This window comes from Haemorhous mexicanus, chromosome 8, assembly GCF_027477595.1.
Source record: "Haemorhous mexicanus isolate bHaeMex1 chromosome 8, bHaeMex1.pri, whole genome shotgun sequence".
Lineage (NCBI taxonomy): Eukaryota > Metazoa > Chordata > Aves > Passeriformes > Fringillidae > Haemorhous > Haemorhous mexicanus.
This window is the reverse complement of record NC_082348.1, coordinates 15,841,871-15,862,540: the sequence shown is the minus strand read 5'-3', so window position 1 is coordinate 15,862,540 and position 20,670 is coordinate 15,841,871. Positions and strand designations below refer to the sequence as shown.

General features: G+C 62.0%; 1 protein-coding gene across 1 annotated transcript in view; it reads right to left on the bottom strand.

The window, feature by feature from the left end:
- SPEG (striated muscle enriched protein kinase) overlaps positions 1–18,670 on the bottom strand; it is a 38,269-nt gene extending 19,599 nt beyond the window's left edge. Inside the window, exons 1-6 of the mRNA XM_059852915.1 lie at positions 17,856–18,670; positions 6,270–6,359; positions 5,628–6,009; positions 3,061–4,586; positions 1,980–2,123; positions 961–1,143 (exon numbers count right to left, since the gene is read on the bottom strand). Of these exons, the coding sequence (XP_059708898.1) occupies positions 961–1,143; positions 1,980–2,123; positions 3,061–4,586; positions 5,628–6,009; positions 6,270–6,359; positions 17,856–18,264 (2,734 nt within the window). The 5' untranslated portion in view covers positions 18,265–18,670. The remainder of the gene's footprint in view (positions 1–960; positions 1,144–1,979; positions 2,124–3,060; positions 4,587–5,627; positions 6,010–6,269; positions 6,360–17,855) is intronic.
- Between the last annotated feature and the right edge of the window lie 2,000 nt (positions 18,671–20,670).

Sequence of the window (20,670 nt, the reverse complement as noted above, 5' to 3'; positions counted from 1 at the left end):
GACCCACGCCACACCGCCGAACCGCCCTCGGTGCCCGCGGCGCTGCCGGTGCCGGGCGCCTCCAACCCGCAGCGCCGTCGGCCCGCTGAGCCCTCCCCGCCCCAGCGCCGGCCGGCCCCCGGGGCTGGGCCAGCAGCGCGGGGGAGGGCCCGCGGCGGGCCGGGGTCTGCCGGGGCCCCTCCCGGCCCCCCACCGCTGTGCCCAGGTGGCCCTGCCAGGCCGTGGCTGCCCCTGGGTGTCCAGTCCCGCCTAACGACGGAGTGGGGAAGTTTTGGGTCCTTCCAGCCCTCGGGGCGGCTCTGAGCCTCTGCCTGCCGCCCAGAAACACTCTCTTGGAATGGGGAGGGCTTTGGGGCTGCAGCGGACTGGCTAGCCCCATGGCCAGCGGGGGGGGGGGGGGGGGGGTCAGGGGGGTTCTCCCCGTCTAGCAGCTTGGTGGGCAGGTAGGGTGTCCCCGCAGGTAATGGTTTGTGGGGCGGGGGTCTTCCCGCGGCTAGCCGAGTGAAACGCAGGGATATACCCACAATTTGCGGGTTGGGGAGCAGGCTGGGATATCCCCACGGTGCACGTCATGGAGGTAGGAGTACCCACATGGTTTGCAGGCTGAGGGCAGGGGTACCCACATGGTCTGCGGGTGGTAGAGCAGGCTGATGTACCCTCACGTCTAGCGGGACACGGGGCAGGTGTGGGGGCCGGACACTGGGCTGCTTGCTGGGCGCCAGGGGATGCTCACAGCCTGACCCCGCTCCCCCCACGGTAGGATCCTTCCATGGCTGTCGGGAGCACGTCAACTGCTTTGGTTCAGACAGAGCCTTGTAGGGTAAGGAAACCGGTTTCTTCCCAGTGACAGCAGAGGCAGAGCTGGCAGCCAGCCTGCCGCGGCGCCAGCCCTCGCTCCCTCCCTGTCTGCCTCCCTCTTTCCCTCCCGGCGCCCCTCCATCCGCCGGCCGCGGTACTCACCGGGCCGCACGCTGAGGATGGCACTGCAGCAGGTGGCCCCCACCTCGTTGGCCGCGGTGACAGTGTACAGCCCGGCGTCGGCCACCCGGGCACTACGCACCAGCAGCGTGTGGCGCTCGCCCTCCGCCTTGATGGGGCGCGTCGTGCTGCTCCGCAGCGGGACCCCGTCCTTCCTCCAGGACACTGCCAGCAGAGGCGGGGGTCACGCGTGGGCAGGACAGTCCGAGCTTTCCCGGGGCCCTCGCAGGGGCTCAGGGAGGCCAGGCGCTCCTTTGCCTGGCCTGAGGACCCATTTGCTATTGGGAGCAGCCCCGGGATCCCACGGCCCTCTGACGGAGAGACCGTCGCTATCTGGTCCCTAGGGACCGTGGTCCCTATCTGCTTCCTGACATCCTCCTGCCCTCCAGTGGAGGCTGAAATAGGGAATTAAAGTGGCTTGGCTTCTGCCTGGTTTTGGCGACCGGCCCTGGATGCCCAGCTGCCTCCGCGCACTTCCTGGATACAGCGTGCCCGGAGGCCGTCAGCCCTAAGCTTCTGGCCCCGGGAAACCACCTGAGCTGCCTCAACAGCAGCCCAGAGCATTAGAGAATCATAGAATGGTTTGGGTTGGAAAACACCCTGATGATCATCTAGTTCCAACACCCCCCCCCCCTCCCCCCCGGCATGGGCAGGGACGCCACCCACTAGATCAGGTTGCATCACCGTCCCTGCCTGCGCAGCGCTCAGTAGCCCTTCTCCCACTTTCCCAACAGCCCTGCCCAGAACTGGGGGACAGCAGGCAGCCTGTCCTCTGCCCCCTGTCCTCTGCCCCCTGTCCCGGCTGGCAGCGCCCAAACACTTCACTCCTGTCTGAAGGGAGGAAGGGCTGAAAGGGTGCTCCCAGGGAGGGCACATGACCTCCCCTGAGATACCCAGCTCTGCCTGGGTGTCCCACTAACTCCGTGCAGGTGAGACATGGACCTGCAGAGAGTCCCTCTGCCACGCCCGTGCCCCTGACACCCCGTTCCAGGGCGGCTCACCTTCTGGTGGGGGGTTGGCCGTGACAATGCACTTGAGCAGCACCTCTGCCCCCACAACAACGGCCATGTCCTGGATGGGGATCTCAAAGATGGGGGCTTCCAGGGGGTCTTCACCCGCTGAGACATAGGAGTCATCTGAGGACTCTGCACAGGGAGAGATGGGCCCCGTGGCTGTCAGCAGGGTGAAGTGGGTGGGTGCTGTGCCATGCAGGGCTGCATGCAGGCAGACCATGGGTCTCCCAATCCACTGCTCAACCACACCCTCTCTGGGGCATTAGCAGGTACCCTGCCCATGCAGTGGATGAAAAGGACACATCAGGATCCACCATGGCACAGAGCAGGAAGTAGCGACAAGACAGGGGACCAGGAAGGGGCAGGACGCTTTTTGTACATCCCCATAGGGCATAAGAAATGAGGTGACAGTGGGGTGTGGAAGAAGGAGGGTCATGTAGCCTGCTGCATCCCCTGCCCTGAACTTCCACAACCCTCTTGGGATGGTGGCTGCTGCACCCCAATACATCAACAAGCACCTCCCAGCTCCCTCCCCTCTCACGGCCCCAGCACATGCACAAAAGTCCTGGGGCTGTGCCAGGAGCCTCAGATATGTGGGCCTGCCATTTTTCTGGCTAGAGCAGAGCCTAAAAGCTCCCAGTCCAGGTATAGTCTGGTCTAACTGCTGCATGCTGGGATGGGCAGGACACCTGTCGCCCAGCCAAGCCACCTTCCCCTGGGGAAGCTTGGGCTGCATGCCCTGCCTGGGCCACTGAGCATGGCCCAGACAGGACAAGTTGCAGTGGGTGCCCTGTGCCTCAGACCACAAGTCAGTGTGCTGTATCTTTCCTGTGCCAGACAGGAGGTATGGAGAAGATAGCAAGCGTTGTAACCTCAAGCCCCGGCAAACTGGCAGCCAGGCTGGTCTTATGGCACTGCTTGGTGCCAACTACCCCAGCCTCCAGAGTCTCGTCCCTCCATCCCTGGGCTCACCACACCTCCCAGGGGCAGGCTGGAGGTCCCCCAACCCACCCAGGGGCTTGCCAGGCCAGCTCTGTGCCTGCAGGAGGGCAGAAAGCCATGCCCATACCTAGCTCTGGAGAAGTGGGCCTGGCTCGGCGTCCCTTCCCCTTGCTCCGTGTGCTCCTGCCTTCTTGAGCCATCCGGCCACTCTCCTTCTTCTCTGACACTTTCATCTGCCTTCTCTCCACCTCCCTTCCCACACCGTGCTGTCCTGCCCAGCTTCGTTCCAGACGAGCTTCCTGCTCCATCCCCGGCTTTGCCCAAGGCAGGAACCGCACTTCTGTGGGCGTCTCTGGCCGCCGGTACAGTCCATGGGGCACAGCTAGCCGGGCAGCCAGAGCCTCGCTCAGTGCCCCCGGGCCACGGGCAGGGCCTCCATCTGGGTACAGACTGCTTTCGGCAGGCCCTGCCTGCGAGAGGGCCACCCTTCCCTGCGGGCTGGCTTGTGTCAATGGCCACTGCTCCTTCTTCTTCACTTCCCCAACGCCTTCTTGATGCAGGTGCAGACCCTTCCTGGCACCTGCATCCTCCACTGAGCTGGGCTGTCCAGCCGCCCCACCCCCCCCCACCGGGGCTCTCTTCCCCCGCTGCCCCCCTGGCAGTGGCTCCCCATCAGGTCCCACCAACGCCACGCTGGAAAGTGCCAGGTGCTGGATGACGTGTGTGCTTTCTGCTGGCGGGCAGCTCTTGGGTGGCAGTGCCTTGCGTCCGCCGGCACCCTGAGAGGAAGAGGTGCGGGGGGCACGGGGTGCAGGGGGCTCGCTGGTCGCTGGGGGTGAGGGTGCCGGGGGCAACCCAGCTTTGCAGAGCTCCTGGGAGCGCCGCAGCTGCTGCTTGGACACTGTCCGCTTGATGCGGGTCAGCTCCTCTGCAAACTTGTGCTCGATGGCGTAGACGCGGTTGGCGAACTTGCCCCGCTCGTCGAAGGACGCGGCTTTCTGCCGGAAGGCCAAGCGCCGGCACGCTGCCGTGCTGCCCGGCTCCCAGCGGCCGCCTTCCCGCAGGTCCTCCCGCGAACCACCCGGAGTGCTGGCACGGCGCGTGCCGGTGCCGGGCTGGTCGAAGGAGCGTGTCTTGCGCAGGGGCAGGTTGGAGCGCGCGGGAAAGGGACTGTCCTGCTCCAGGCTCCTCTGCCGCTCCTCAAAGTACTGCAGCCTTTCAAAGATCCTGGAACCAGCACGCACCAGCTTGGGGGATGCCCGGACAGAGATGCGGCCAGAGGTGTCGCTCATGGGTGTTTGCGGACGGGAGTCCTGTGTGCTACCCTGTGAGTACCCAGAGGACTTGGGCTTCTTGATCTTCTCCTCGTACTCCTCAGGAACGATGTCCTGGTACTCTTCCGGCACTGAGGACTTCTTGCGGGGGGTCACGGGTGTGAAGGAGGGGACGCCAGGGCCACGGGCAGCAGGCTGGGATACGGTGCCAGTGGGCGGCTGCAGACACGTGCCAGCACGAGGAGATGGTGAGCGGATGATGGGTGGCTTGGCAGTCAGTGGCAGAGCAGCGGGGGATCTTGGGGGCTCTGCACCAGGCTTTGGAGAGACAGGGCCTCTGTGGAGGTCATCTCTCCGGTAGCCTCCCTGGGGGATGCTGCTGTAAGGGCAGAGACAGAGGAGCGTGGCTTAGAGAACACCCTTGTACCTGCCTGGCTGCATCCCAGCTTCCAGCCTGCATCACAGTGCCCAATGGGGCATGGCAAAGGGGTCAAACAGTCAGGGCAGCCTGGGAGACTCAAGGGGTCCCAGCAATGGCATCTGGTCACCCCAAGACCACTGGGAGCTGGCTGGGTTAGGTGGGAGTCCTGGGCTGCTAGGACCCCTTGCCCAGGGGTACTCATGTGAAGCAGTAGGGTGATGCTGGGTTACCCAGTGAGTCCCCTCCCCAGGGCCACCATGCAGAGAGGACCAGGGGCTGGGGGGGTGCCCCAGTTTCCTGGGGTGTCCTGGTGTGTTGAGGCAGTGCAGCCTGGCCAGAAGGAGTCCCCAAGGCTGCAAGCCCTGCCTGTGCACATGCTGCTATGGGCACATCTTCCTATCCCACTGCCCCCAGAGGGGCTCAGCAAACGCAGAGTGGAAATCATAAGGTGGAGATGAGGTTCTGGTGGAAGAAGCAGCCTTAAACAAAAAATAGAGCAAGATGGAGGTCAAAGGAGCAGGCCTGCAGATATGGGAACCAAAGGCGGCAGGGAGGGACAGGGGCTCTGAGCACATCAGCAGGATCGGGGGAGGCAGCACCCCTGTACCATGAGCAGACACTGGCCTATATGTGTCCCAGGCTACTGTGCACCTCCAGTTCCCCACACTGTGGGCTGCACCCCACCATGGTGGGGTGGAAGAGGAAATGCCCATGGTATAATCTGCAGGTGGGGTACTGCAGCTGAAGCAGTGGCACAGGGGATACACCCAGCCTCAACCTGGCCACAGCAGAAAGGGACCCCACTCTACATCACCCCCAGGCTGTGTTGCTCCCACCTTCTCACAGAGAACAGGCTGCTTACTGCTCAGAGTCCCCACTCCTCATCGGGGAAGATAAAGGCAAAGAAAGCCCGGGTGGAGGGAAGGAGATGGCTGCAGGGGTTGGAAGGAGATGGCCCCAGCGCAATGTCCCCTCCGTGCGCTCCCCCGGGCTACTTACACGTGGAGCGAGAGCGCCCGTCCTCGGTACAGGCTGAAGGCGCTGCCGTACGGGTCGCTGGCCACCGAAAGGCTATCCTCTGACCCCCAGCTCGTGCCCACCAGATTAGCCCGTGATGCCCGCACCAGCGGCTCCACGCCCAGGTGCCGGACCTCGGCGCCACGCGGGGCCGGCGTGTTTGCTTGCCTTGGGGTTCCCTGCGGTTGTGGCCAGGCAGCGGGACGGAGGTAGGGTCCCCGTGCAGAGAGGCTGGCATCCGTCTCCTTCTCCACCACGGTCTGCTGGCTGCCTGACCAGCTGGAGCGCTCCTCTGCCTGTGACAGGGCCAGCACCGAGGTCGGCGTTGTGTTCATGGAGGCGTCCACGAGGGTGTCAGACCCACCTGAGAGAAGAGGGATGAGCCAAGACTGGGTGCCTGTGGGACAAGCTCAGCATCCTGCTCAGAGAGGGCTGAACGACCATGGGATGTTCCAGCATGTCCTGAGCAGCACCCTGCTGCCTCAAGCCCTCCCCCCTTTGTATGGGTGGATCACAGCTCCCTCTCCACATACACCCCCAAAGCCTGGCCAGCAGAGGCCTTGTGGGGAGTCATGGCCAGCAGCCATTGTCAGGGCTCAGTGCCAGCCACGTGTCCCTGCTCACCCGTGGGGGTGCTGAAGGCCGTCTCATCCTGGAGATCACTGCGCTGTGTCACCTGGGGGTCGCTGGATTCATCCTCACCTGTCTCCGAGTCTGGGGTGGGAGGGGAGAGTAGGGAGTGAGGGTACAGACAGACAGCAGACCACACTGCTACTGCCTGTTGCAGACCCATTGTCTCCAGAAGCATAAGAGCAGTGCCCAGGCAGCTCCAGGGCAGGAGGCATGGCTGTGACCTGCAGGGACAAGCTGCTAGTAGGGAAAGGCAGGACTAGGAGTGGGAAAGTCCAGCAGAGCAAGGGCAGGCAGGAACAGTGTTAGATGATGGGAGGAAGGGAGGCAGTGCCAGCAGTGGGAACACAGCTGGCAGAGGTGGCACGGGGACAAAAAAGCAGAGCAAGGGGACAGTGGAAGTGACAGAGCAGGGTGGCAGGCTGGGGCACAGGGTCCACTATGAGGACAGTGATGGCATTGGGAAGGCGTCTTCCTACCGTAGCTTTGTTTCCTGCAGGAGCGGAAAACTTCGCTTCCATAGGGGCAGCAAGAGAGAGAGAGACATCAACACCCGGTTATCGGCCCGGCCTGCGGAGACGCGGGGGGCAGCCGGGGGGGCCCTTGTCCCCAGCACTTCCCCACCATGTCTCCACTCTGCATCACAGTCACTGCACACCACTCCAGCGCTGCACACAGACCGTCTCCTCGCACACACCGTCCCACCTGTGAGTGCACAGCACCATTCCCTCCCTGTGCCACAGCCACATCCGGCCCAGCAGGACAGCCACCCCCTCATCCTCGGAGCTGCTGGCCTCACTGCTGCAGTATCCTCACATCCCTCTGTGCCTGCAGGGCATCTCAGCCTGGGGCTAGACCCTCCCAGTCTGTGCCCCAGCTGGGCACTCCTGGGGGTGCAGGAGCACACGGACACGTGTCCATGTGCACACAGCCTCCCCCTGGCACGTACAAGTCCATCCTCTGTCCCACCAGTGCAAGTGCTGTCCAATACAACTGTGCTCCACAACACAACTGCGGTTGAGAAAGCCAAAATTCTCAGGGCAGGGCATCACTAAGAGCTGCTCGCCACCAGGTAGGATGTGGCAAGGCCATTTCAGTATCACCCTAATGTCCCATTCCAGGAAAACTAGTGCCATGCTTCCAAGGAAGGACTGACTTTCCTCCTTGCCACTGCCCAAGTCCTCAGCACCCACAGCAACAACCCCTGCAGTGAGAAACATGTCCCCAGCCCCACCACTGCTCCTCTCCATCGCACTCTCGAGGTGTGTGGGGAGCCACACTGCTTCGCCCCACTCCAAGCCACCCTTCTGCAGCCCAGCACACAACCAACTGCTTCATGAACTGCTAGTGTATCAGATTCCCAATCCTAGGCACAACAGTCTGGCAGCCCCTGAGCAAGTAGAGCTGCAGGGCCAGGAGCAGACCAGCTGCATGGGGGACACTGTGAGCTGCTGGCTGACTGGGACCCTATTTTGTGGCTGGCAAGATGCAATCCAGCCCTGCCCAGCCTCTGCTCACTGCCCCTTGCAGCATGGTGGTGGGCCCCATCCCGGCACACTTGGGGCAGTGGGGGGAGTCGGGTCCTGGTAACTCAACGCACCATGCGTGAAGCGCCCGAAGCGCCGCGAGTGGCCGGTCTTCTGCAAAGGAAAAGAGAACAGAGCATTACCCGTGGCATGGTGTTATATACCTGCCGTGCACTCACACCGCTGCCACACCACGCCTCACACTCACACACATACACACACACACACCCCCCCCATCCCAGCACACGCAGCAATGCTTACACCCACAACCTCTCACACGCACTCTGGCATCACATACGACATACTTCACCCCACTCACACCCTCCCACAGGCAGGGCACACCTGCCAGCGCTCACATGCACCCCCGCTGCACACCCACGGGCCCCACAGGCACACGCCCCCATGCACACTCAGAGATGGATGGCTGTAGGTGGGCACGTGCAGCGCATGCCCGGCCACGCACGCTCACACACCTGTGCGCACGCGCGCACGCGGAGTCCCCTCGGTGATGGCACTGTGCACCCCAGCCCTGTGTTGCAGCCCAAGCCCAAGAGTGACAGTGGGGCACCCCAGATGCCCCAGAATTGCTGCTTGCACCTGGCATAGCCGGCACTGAGTCTTTGCCTGGGCTGCTGCCCAAGCACTCTGCAGCCCCTTCAAAGCCACCCAGCCAGCATGGGGATTTGGCCAGCAAAATGTCTTCCAGGCACTGGCCCAGACTCCACCATGGCCACTGTCCCAGCACGGGGACAGCATCCTTCTTCCCCTGTTGAGGCCATGCCAGTTGAAAGAGAGGCTGCTTGGCGGCAGGGGACTGGCCTATGGTTGCCGGGTTGGAGGCACAGGGGCTGCGCTCACCCATGCCGTCTGGGCGGGCAGGTGGGGACAGAGCACGGGCTGGAAGCACCAGGAGCTCCCTGCCAACTTGGCTGCCCTCTGTCCTGCAGCCCAGGCCTGGGCACTTGCGTGCCAGGGAAGGGACCAGCTGAGGGCAGCCTGTCTGCCAGACCCAGTGTGCACTGACGCCATATCCCAGGAAAGCAGAGGGATGGGGTGATCTCCAAGGCAGGCAGGAGTGGGAATGTGGAGTGCAGACAGGCAGGGTTGGGCTGCCAGGACTGAGCATCCTTCCCAGCCAGTCTGGATGACAGGGTCTCCCCAGTACACTGATGGCCCATGCCCTGTCTCCCCAGTGGGGAGCCCAGGGCTGGACACCCAGCTGTCTCAAAGTCTTTTGCTCCACCAGCCCCTCCTGCCCCACCATCCCTCCAGCTCCAAAGCAGGTCACGGACAGCCAGACCCCAGGGACAGCCAGCCACCAGGGATGGACAGCCAAGCATGGCAAGCAGCTAGTTGCCCTTGAAGGGCAGCAGGCTCATTTCACAAGCCCCAAAGCTGCTGCCACTGCTGTGGCAGACCCTGCACGTGGGCAGCACTAGGGTTCCCACCAACTCCCCTGCCTGCATGCAGTGCTGGCCAGAGGGCAGCGGCTGCACGAGACACATTTGTATTCAGGCTGAGCCAGGCTTCACCTCCCCTTCTCGGCTGACTCTGCTGGTTCTGGCTGGCAGCCCATCTTCCAGGCCAGGGAAAGATGAGTGATTAACTGCACCATCGGCGGATAATTCCCCCATTAAAAAATGAAAATGCAATTGAGTGCCATTATCGGGTACTCTTGTGGCTTCCCCAGGGACAGGCGCCATCGGCTCCCCATCAAATATGGTGAGTGTACCCAGAGAGCTGGGCTGCATTGCCCAGAGCTACAGAGGGGCTGAGCCCTCTCCCCTTCACCTCTCAACAGGTCCCTACAGGATCAGGGCACCCTGAGGGATCAGGGTACCTTGTAGGATCAGGGCACCCCAAAGACTGGACCCACCTCAAGCACAGCCCACTAGGGAGCAAGTGCTGGGTGATGCAGGGTCAGCCCCAGGCCAGGAGATGGAAAGGGGGCAGAAGCAGCTCAGGGCCTTGTGTGGGATCAGAGTCTGCACAAAGGGGACAGACAGAGAGTGGGGGTAATCCTCCTGCATGGGATTTCATTTGCATGTTGGGAAAAGGGGTGGAGGAGCCCCAGGAGCACACTCTGTGCCACCCAGCCTGGAGTAGAGAGAAGAGCTGGCTGGGATCCACACCCAGCTTCTGCCCTGCACTACGAGGCAGCTGGGTGAGACCTGGAGGTGTTTCCTTCCCCTATGCCAGGCACAGATCCACCTGTCCATGTTGGTGTCCTGTGCTGGCCCAGGCATGGGGCATCTCTCACCATGGCCACGGGGCCTACAGGGAGTGAAGGATCTCCTGGGACTGTGGAACTTGCCACCACCTAGCACATGGAACCCAGCACCACATGGCACTGCTGCCTATTGTGTGAGACAGGCAGACAGGAGCAAGGATGGAATGGGGTTGAGAGGGAGTGAGTAACTTGCCTGGTGCAGATAGGCAGCCTCTGTGGCTGTTCTGATAGCCCTCCCGTGCTCAGCCAGCGCTGCAGGACCTTGCCCTGCCACACGGGCAAGCCCCTGGACTTGCTGCCCCCAAATGCAGAAGGGGCAGCCAGGCTGTGCAAACCACCCTGCCCCAGAGGGACCCTCAGCACCTTCTCTCCTTAGGGACCTATGTCCCATCGTGCATCTTCCACCCCTGGGAAGGTGCTGCGCGTGTCAGCCCCTTCCCAGTCCCCTCCGGGCCACCAGGCAGAGTGACGGCGGGGAGGCTGTGCGTCTGCATCAGGCTCGTGTGCCCCGGGGAACTGGGGGCGGGGGGCTTCCTGGAAGTATGCTCCCCATCCTCCACCACCCGCTGAGGCCAAGTGACGTCCTTGTTCCTTGCTCGGCAGCGGAGCGTGCGGCGGGCCCGCGAAGGAGCCGTGCCTGTGCCAGGCATGCTCCTGACGCGGAGGGGATGACGCATGCAAAGCCTCGTCTCCAGCTCCGTGACCACCGGCAGCGGGGCTGGGGGAGCCATGCAGCAGCCTCCATTTGCTGCCCCGACTACAGAGGGAACAGAGGGCCTAGGGAAAGCCCCAGCGGGGGTCCCAGCCCGGGTGTTGGCACAGGAGGTGCTGAGCCCCTGCCCTCTGCCCCTCCTGCCAGGGCTGGCGAGGCCAGGCAAGCAGCCGGCAGCTCTGCAAGCGGGGCTGAAGCTGGCGCTGTGCAAAGCCCCGGGTAGCCCCAGGGGGCAACGGAAGGGCTGGAGGGACACTCCCATCCCCATCCTTATTCGCATCCCAATTCCCGTCTCCATCAGCATCCATTCCCATCCCCGGCCGCTCTCGGCACTGCTCCCTTCTTCCGGCACCCGCCGGCACAGCAGCCTGGAGTCCTTACCTGGAAACGCTTCTTCACCCAGATCTTCTTCATGCTTCTGCAGAACCCTGCTGGCCCGGTGACACGGACTCGGGCCCGGCAGGACGGAAGCCCGCTCCCGGCGGGGTCCCCGCTGTCAGCACGTCGCGGCAGCAAGCGATGCTCCGAGCATCCTTCACCACCGGCAGCCGGGAGCGGTGGAGGGAGAGGAAGGGGCTCGCCAGGTTGGGCTCTCGGGAGGGCTGGAGCTGTGAGCCTGAAGCATCACTGGAGTGCTCCTCCCTCCATCCTTCCCCCGCCTGCCTCCGCCTCCGCCTCCCCGCCAGCCCTGGCACACAGTGACAGCGGTGGGGGACAGGCAGGGCACAGGTGGTGGGGGGCGAGGACCACCGTCGTAGAGGGGAGGGAGGGGGCGTGTCTGAGGCGGGTACGTGGTTTCTCCACCTCTGGCTTTGTCTACACGGCTGGCAGGGGTCCGAGTCCCCTGCCAGGCAGTGCAGCTGTACCACTGTCCCCTGTGATCTGTGCATCCTGCCCCACTGCCCAGGACAGGGGTTGCACTCCCCTCTTAGGACACAGCTCCCCCACCACAGCCCCCACATGCAGACCAACTGGGATGGAATCAACACAACACAGCCATGCTCTGTGTGCTGTCCCCAAAGTGCTCTCAAACAGGGCAGACTCAGTGCCACAGCTGCCACAAGCCTGCACCCAGCAGCAGGTTTGCAGTGTGCCATGGCACTGCCCAGCCAGGATACAGGCTCACCATCACTCTGCCAGCCTCTGCTGGCACACCTTCCCCAGCTGACCATCCTGAGCCCTCCTGCCTGTCCCAGTTTTCTGGGTGATGCTACAAATAAGCCAGAGGGCAACTCCCAGCCTCACAGCCCCAGCAGATCCTGTCTTGCATGCCATGCCCCTCACAGCTCTTGGTGCCCCATAGCTTGATACCTTCCCTCATCAACTCACCAAGCCCTGCAGCATTCACCAGACCCATTTCCGGGCCCTTGGAGAGGCTGCCAATGTCCTGGCCTCATCATCTGTTTGAGCTGCCCCATCCCACTGCAGAGCATCCATGGAGACCCTGCTGGAGGCCTCCCCACCCGGTGCTTGTCCCCATGCTGCTCACCTGTCCCCTGGGGAGCCAGCTGCTCCACAAGGAGCTGCTCACAGGCATCACGCTCCCCATGGTGCCTGGCAGCCCTGGTAGCTTTTCTCTGCTTCCCCGCCCAGCTCATGACTCCAAACGTGAGGCTTTTCATGGCTCCATAATAACTTGCAAATTACCCAGTACAAAAGGAGCTGTTTATACAACATTTCTGTCAGTCCCACAATTCGAGTGATGCTGCGGGGTTTCCGTGGAGACCCTGCACGTCAGACAAGTCCTACAAATGCTACAGCTGGCATTAAGGGAATCTCCTGTCAGAGACAGAGGTCTCTGCTGTCCCCCACCAGCCCTGGGTGGGGACAGAAATGGGTACCCTTGAGCCAGAGCTAGGTAAAGAGGTGAACTGTGGGGGTCGTGTGTGTCAGGGTGCCTACACCCAGGGCTTCCCTGCCAGGTACTCTCACCCTATCTGTGCATGCCTGTGGTCCTGCTGCAGCCTGTGCACTCTTTTCACACTCAAGTGGGATTAAAATACTCATCAGAGATGCTGGGAAGAAGCACCAAGGTTTGGACGTGTCACACAGTGGTGCCAGGGCAAGGATGCTGTCACCAAAGCACCCACAAGGACAGCGTCCTCCAGCTATCCTACATCTGCTGCCCATTGGTCACAGCTCCTGGCTGGCTGGGCACACAGCTCTTCCCAGCAACTGTGTCTCTGTGGCCATTCCTCAGCAAAAGCTTCAGGAGTGACTCTGGGCTGTCCCAGAGATGCTGAACCTCTGGAAACAGCTGGGTCACCTCCAAGAGGCTGTGCCTATTGCAGGCACCAGAATTCACTGCAGAAGGTGGGAGGTGATGGTCACCTGCAACTAGGGCTGCCCTTCTGCCCTGCCCCAGCCCAGGGGCAGCCCTGACAATGCCCTGCTCCTCTGCAGGTCAGGGACCTAGGACAGAGAATGGCAGCCAGTGCAGCTGTGGCATGGACAAGAAGCAGACCTGGAGTGGGTGGCCCCACTGCCGCCCAGCTCCAGCTTTGCCTGCTGGACACACATCAGCCTCAAGCAAAGCAGACAGCAAACACTTGCTCAAACTGCAGCATTAATTCCACCTTTCCAAGAACCACAGCCCTCCACACCTTGCTGGCCTCCTGACTGTCCTGCACAGATCCTGACCGGTCCCACAGCTCTGGCCTAGCACCAGCCCCCTGCCCCTGGTCCCAGGCAGCAGCCCCTTGTCTCAGTGCTTGAATAATTGATGGTGGTGTGTGCATGCGGCGCCGCAAGTAGGAGGAGGTCTGGCCATGAATCTTTCATGCGTTTGCACCTCCTGGAGCTGCTGGGGATGGTCGGCGGGAGGTGGGGATGTGCTGGGAGCCTGGGTAGGTGGCACCTTCCGTAGCTCTGTCCCCAGGGAAAATAAATACAGCAGCAGAATGTCCCTAGTCACCCAGCAGGGCAGTGCCACAGAATCCTTGTGAGCCTGTGGAGGAGCAGTACTGTGCTGTCCCCCCTCTCCCAGGGGCTGGGACACCCCAGTGCCCTCTCCAGCTCTGCCTCCCTTTGCTGCCACAAGAAGGATGCCTGAGCACACAGTGCTCACTGCAGGCTGAGAACGCAGGGATGCAAAGCAGCAATGTGACCTTGGGCGTCTGGACATGGAGCGGGATAGCACAAGGCATTACATACATCCCTGGCCTGCCAACCTCTGGCATACCCCCCAGCTGGGAGAGGGACTGCATGCTGTGGGGGAAAGAAGGCAAGAGTGCAGGCAGCAGGGTGGAAGCAACCAGCCCCTTCCAGCAGCCTGGTGTCAGGAGGCAGGAAGGGCAATGGGAGTGATGGTAGCCCTGGAAGGAGGAAGGGGCTGTCGTCCCCTCATGCAGTCCCGAATATTGGTGCTATATTTACCCAACTGCAGGCCTGGGTTTCAGCCTCTTGCCTGTAACACAAGCCCTGCAGGCTGCCAGAATCCGAGGGGATGGCACATTCCTCAGCAAAAATAACCCTCCAGCAGCAGGCGAGAGGGCAGGGGTGGAGGTGACTGACTGGACAGCTGCACTCACCACCCCGCTCACCGGGGGCAGCCGTCTCGCTCTGACAGACCCTGGGATGAGAATCTGGCACATATGGGCACCACAGCAGACCCCTGCCCAGGTGGATGGGGGCAGAGGTGGGAGCCACTCTGGGGCAGCTGGCATTAAACACAGGCACAGTGCTGCAAACTATGGGACTAAAATTAGGCACTGAGATAAAATGGCCAGAGATGCTGAGCCACCAGGGACACTGTCAGCACAGCCATCCCCAGTGGGCTCCATTGTCACTGCCATGTACCATCAGCTGAAAAATTATGCCAACGTCCCCACACGGTAACTCCTCGCACAGCAAGGGTTTGTGCAGGGCCACCACACACCGGAAGTCTCTGCCCCCTTTCCTGCCCCAAATCCAGGCAGGTGCAGGCTGTTTCCTGGACAGAGGGAAGGCTCCAAGACAGTTTGATTGCTGAGTGCAGGTGGAGGAGAATGGAGCAAGGCCCTGCACTGGGAACCCAAGATGGACACATCCAACCTTGAAATGAGAGGCAGCCTGGGTGGGGAGGATCAGGCAGTGCTGGCACAGTGAACGAGGGCTAGGCTCTAAAAGGAGATTAGCTCAGGTTCTTAAGAGGTGATTTAATCCAGTTTACAGGGAAAAAATTCAGGAGATGCAGCTGAGAGGTGATAAAGACTTTAGCAAGTCCAGGAGCGGTGGAGCTATGGTAGGGGCCAGGGCTCTCTGGAAGGATCTGGAGGTTCCCTGGGAAGCCCCTGGACTGGCCTGGTGCTGCTGGGAGAAGGGTCAATGCACTCTACCTGCACCTATGGAGCTGGGGCATTAGGGAGGGCCTGCAGCAAAAGAGGGGGCAGTGCACTGGGACATGGGGGGACAGCATGGGACAGTGGGGATGGTGTGCCCCAGGTAGCACCTGCACCAGCCTGGCCAGCCCCACACATGCTCTACCCACTCCCCTCAGTGAGCACTGACGCACTCAGGGAACCTGGGAGAAGAGCAGGAGAAAATCATTAGTGGGGTGGAGCGACAGATTCAGGGCAAGAGATTAGAGAAGCTAAATCGGGCTTGTGTGAGCAAGGGGGACTGCTGAGCTGGTGCAGGAGGAGCTCCCCAGGTTGAGTACAGAGACAGGCAGCATGGAGCCCCCCCAGGCCACCAGCAGGGACCTGAGTCACCCTGGGGAGAGTCAGTGCTGGCCCCACAGAGATCTTCAGCCTGGCAGGGCATCAGGGAGAAAAGGGGCTCTGTGCCCACCAGAGACCACTACCGGAGAGAGGCAGATGGAGCAAGGACAACACAACACCTCCAGACACAGAGAACCAGGACCCCAAGTCCAGAGAAACAGCTGATCTTGCCAAATGGTGCAAGGGCATTCCAATACCTCCAGACACAGGGGCCTGGGATGCCAAGTCCAGAGACAGACTTTATCCTGCTCAGGGACCCTGCACACATCCCTCTTGCCCTAGACGTGGCCGATGACCTAGCTCAGAGTGCCCCAGTGAACAAGGATGGGGTGTCCCTTCCCCGTACAAGGATGGCAGAGCTATGAGTGGAACTTCTGTGATCCCTGGAGACCTGTCCAGCACCTGGCAGGATGTGGCACTCTCTTGGCACTACCACAGCACACCACAAAGACAGCTCTGTGCCACCAATGTAACAAAGCCACTCCAGGGGCTGTCCTGCTCCTCACTCAACTCAGTGCCCCAGAGCCTGCACATCTCCAGAGGTGTCTGGCCCAGGGATGCCTTTTTGGGAGGCTGTTTGCTCAATGGCGGTGCATCCATGGCCAAGAGCCTGCTGGGAGGAGTGCCCAAGGCAGGGTGACATTCACACTGCAGGTTAGGCAATCCTGGCTGCTCAGTTCCTCCCTCAGCTGCCCCAGAAAGGCGGTGGTGAGGGCTGGCAGCTGGGAATTGGGAGCAGGGAAGACTGCGTCAGCACAACGGGAACGGGCACCTGGGGAAATCAGACTGTGCTGGTGCTGGGCAGCAGCAGTGGGGCTCAGACTGGTGTGGCCACAGAGAGGTGCAGCTGCACACCAGAGCATGGAAACAGGGTGACCCAGCTGCTGCCTACCCAGGACAGTCTGCCCCTCCCCTGAGGCAGTGCTTGTCCCCCATTCTGCACACACTTCACCCCACACCCAGCTGCACCAAAGGTGAATCGTCCCCAAAGGACCACTGTGTGATGCACAGCGACTCCACACAGACTCACTGCAGGGCAGAACCCCTGCTGCACACTCCTCTGCTCCTCCTGTATCCCACCAGGCTCATGATCTGCACATAAACCTTCCTCCATCCTCCAAACACCACTTCTCCAGACTCCTGGCTCAGTGCTCCCCTTCAGCGTTGTGAAGGCTCCTTCTGACCTGCCACAGTCATCCAGCCCCCTGCTCAAGGTGCAGCATCTCTGGTGTGCCTCCTGTGCTGCAGAGTCCCAGGTGCAGCTCCTTCCCTGTAGCCTCAGGGCTCAGTGTTGCCTCCCTCACTCCCTGTCCTCACTGTCCCATGCAGACAGCACATCTCACATCTCAGAGCAGTGCCACCCGCCTCCACACTCCCCAACACTCAGGCCTTCAATGTCCTAGGGAGGGGGCATCCATCCTCCACGAGGAGGAATTTGTTCACCAAAAGGGTTGTCAACTACTGGAACAGAATGACCAGGGAAGTGGTGGAGTCGCCATCACTGGATATTCAGAAAACACAAAAATGTGGCACTTAGGGAGATGGTTTAACAGTAGGCTTGGCAGTGCTGGGTTAAGGGTTGGATTGATCATCTTAGAGGTCTTTTCCAACATAAATAACTCTATGATTGCATGATTCCATGATGATGAGGCAGAGGGGGCTGAGCCCCAAACCTGCAGGAGGAAGCCCACCCATGCAAGGGCAGCAGCCCCCATGCACTCCCTCTCTGACTGCTACATCTAGGGGTGATGGTGATGAGGAGAGAAGCTGCCACTGGGATGAGCAAATGCTTGTCAATTTGCCTTGGCTAATTAACTACCTGGTCTCGCACATTGAAGGGGCACAGGCTCCACCTACTTGTCAGCCCCACCTCTCACATTAGGCTCCTCCTCCTAGGCCCATCGGGGTTCCAGTTCACCCAGTGCATTTCCAATGCCTGCTAAAGCTATTATGGTGACCCTACGGGTATTCTGCCCGTGGGCAGCTGGTGGGGGGGTGCTGAGGACCGTGTTGGTGACTCTGGTGGGTGGTACTACCAGTACCATGTGCCCAATCCCCATCTCTCTCTCTCTCGCTTCTCTCTTCTCTCTCTCCTTTCTCTCTCTCTCCTCCTGCCCGGAGCAGGCTTGGCATCACATGCTCCCAACACCTCTGTGCCCAGTCCTGGCACCCAGCCTGGCCTGGCAGCGGGTACTGCAGCCACATGCTTGCTCCAGGCTGGAGAGCCACCCCAGTGCTGCCGGCACCGGGCAACACAGCCGGCAGCAGGGTGGGCACAGCAAAGCCCAGCAGCCCTGTCTGGCCCCAGGGCATGCACTGCAGCAAGAGCCTGCAAACACTGCTGCTACGCTCAGCAAACCTGTGCCAAGGTCTGTGCCAGCACGGCTGTGCTGGTGGCCACGTCACCCTTACCTTCCATGTCAATGATGGCCAACACAGCACTGGTCATGGCCTCTCCCTGCTCATTCTCAGCGATGCACGTGTACACACCGGCATCCTCCTTCTTGCTGTCCCGGATCCAGAGCGTGCCATACTCCTCCCCACCCTGGGCCAGCTGCTCCTCGTTTCGGTACCAGCGGAGGCTGGGCCGGGGGTTGCCCACCACCACCACTCGCAGCCGGATGTCACAGCCGGTGCCGATCGCTGCATTCTTCAGTTTCCTCACAAAACTCGGTGCTGCCAGGCGAGCTGAGCCCTCCTGGGGCGGCCCCGGCTCTGCTGTGACCTTGGCGCGCTTCGGGGGGATGCCGGGGCTCGGCGGGGCTGCCCGAGGCTCCCCAGCAGCCCTACTCGTGCCGCTGCGTCCCTGTGCCCGGTGCATGGTCTGCAGCTCCCCCACCACCACCCGCGACCCCTGTCACCCCAAACCCGCACGTTGTGCCCTTCTTCTCCCCCTGCCTGCAGTCTGGGGGTGCCGGGTGCCTGACTGGGGCGCTGGGGCAGTGGCGACCCCCCAGTCCGAATGCCCTCCGGTTCGGTGCCTCCCCCCACAGGCTGCAGCCCCAAAGGTCGCAGCACTGTGGGCAAGCGAGGGACTATATTTAGGCTGGGACTCGGGTTCCTGCTCGCCCAGACGCCACTCACCAAGCGCCCGGTGCAGTGTGGCACTCACACCCCGCGCTCTGCTGCAGCCCCAAGCCCGCCCAGCGCCTCGGCACCTGCTCCTCGCCGGCCCGGGTGCGAGTCCCGCGGGTGCTGCCCGCTCGCTGAGCCGTCCCCGTGCTGGGGCCGTGGCGTCCCCCCCCTCACCCGGCCCGTCCCGTCCCGCGCAGCCCCCGGCGAGCTGCGCTCCCTCTGCCCCCTCTCCTGAAGTGGCAGCTGCCTCTGATATGTCACATTCCTTGGCTGAGCTCCCCCTCTCTGCGCCTGCTGCCCCGTCCCTGCAGCCCAGCTCCACTTGCAAAGATAGAAAAGGGCCAGCGCCTTTCCATATTAGCTGAGAGGCTCGGGGGGGACCCAGCCTTCCTCCCCCGCTTCCCCTTCTCCGGCAGTGTCATTGGATCGGGGCAGAGAGAGACCCTGACGGCATGTGGAGGGAAAGGACACCGTCATGCTTCCTGCAACGCAAGACCCGGGGCAGGAGCCAGCCCTTCAGGGCCCCTTCGCTCCGTTCCCGGCAGACAGCAGAGGTGGGGCTCCCAGCATCCCTGACCACCACAAATCTTCCCTGCCCGGAAGGCTGCAAACACAGCAAGATTCCAATTCTCTTACTGGGCCCCTACCTCTGCCCTGGGCAGTGTGGCTCCCGCCAGCCCTGCTGGAGCTGCTCGGCCTTGGGGCATCCTGTGGGAGCTACCACATGGCGGGCTCCGGGCAGTGAGCAGTCAGGCACGGTCTGTGCCAGATGCTGCCTGGCCACCCCTGGGCATGGCAGGGCTTCCCCATCTCCTGGAGCCAGGCAACGCCTCGGCACCTGGCCTCAGCCGCCTCGCCAGGGGCTGTAAATCTGCGTGAGCAGGAGGCCAGCGACATGACACAGTGCTTCCCAGCTGCAGGCCAGCCCCGGCGGCTTTGGCACAGCCCACTGCCACCAGCCTAAGGGTGCCAACATCAGTGGAGCATCACTAGCAAGGAGAAAATCCCAGGATTTCCCGGCTTGGATGGCTGCGGCAACAATGGAGTGGGGTGCCTTGCTAGACCCACAGCCTGGCTGCAGAGTGGCTGAGCCAGCCCCAGAAGAGGCCTGGGGGCCTCTTCCCTGCCCTGCAGGCAAAGGAATGTTTTGTCCCCAGCCCGCCCCCAGGGGCTGAACTCCTGCACTGCCTGAGCCAGCCTGGGCCGGCAGGGAGGGAGGTGTCATCCCAACACAAGACAACCTGGGGACTGTCCACGATGTCACAGGGCCACCTGCTGGAGATATCCCCTGAGATCTAGCACCTCTCAGCTGGGGTTTGCCACGCTGGCCTCTCCATCAGGGACACCCCCAGACCACTCCCCACTGCTGGCAGTAGCACATGCCTTGTCCCTAAAACATCATCCCGCGCCAAGTCCTCTGCCCCCCTGGCATCTGCTGCCTGGCAGAGTTTTGTGGACCCTCCAACATCTCCCAGGGCAGAGCAATCCTGAATTGCTCTCCCACATGGGATGCTCAGCTCTGGGCTCCACTGCTGCATCCCCCATTGCTGGCATGAAGGAGTGAAGCCAAGATGCCCAACCTGAGCACAGAGAGAGGGGCATCTGGTGTTGGCAGGCTGAGGCTGGAGGCTTTGCCTGGGATATAAGCATAGGGTGGTGGGTCTGATGCTCACAGGGTATGGGTCACTTGGGGATGAGGATGGCTCTGCTTGCTGGTTGGTGACACTTGGAGGGGCTTGGAAAAGACCCAGACAGATGTGTATTTGGGTAGGTCCCAAGCTGGGGTATAAAGGAGGTGGCGGCTGTGGAGCTGAGCTTCCAGGTCATGGTATGTGACCCCGGTTGTGTGGGGGAGATACAGGACCACCACCCAGAGCCCCTTTCTACCCACTCAGGGCTTAGCTGTCACAGTTCCCCATCCCAGCAGGACTTTGCCACCCAGTGCCACTGGGAAACCCACCACCCCAAGCAGCAAAATGCTCACACCTTCAGTGTGAGAGACACACAGCTTCTGGGGGCCCCAGCAGCCTAAGGAGGAGACAGCCCAAAGAGCTGCTGGTTTATCCATCCACCTGGCTCTTGTGATGCCTCCCCCAGGTGCTGCTCCCCCCCCACCCCCTCTGCCCCAGAGATGCACTGAGACGACAGGGTT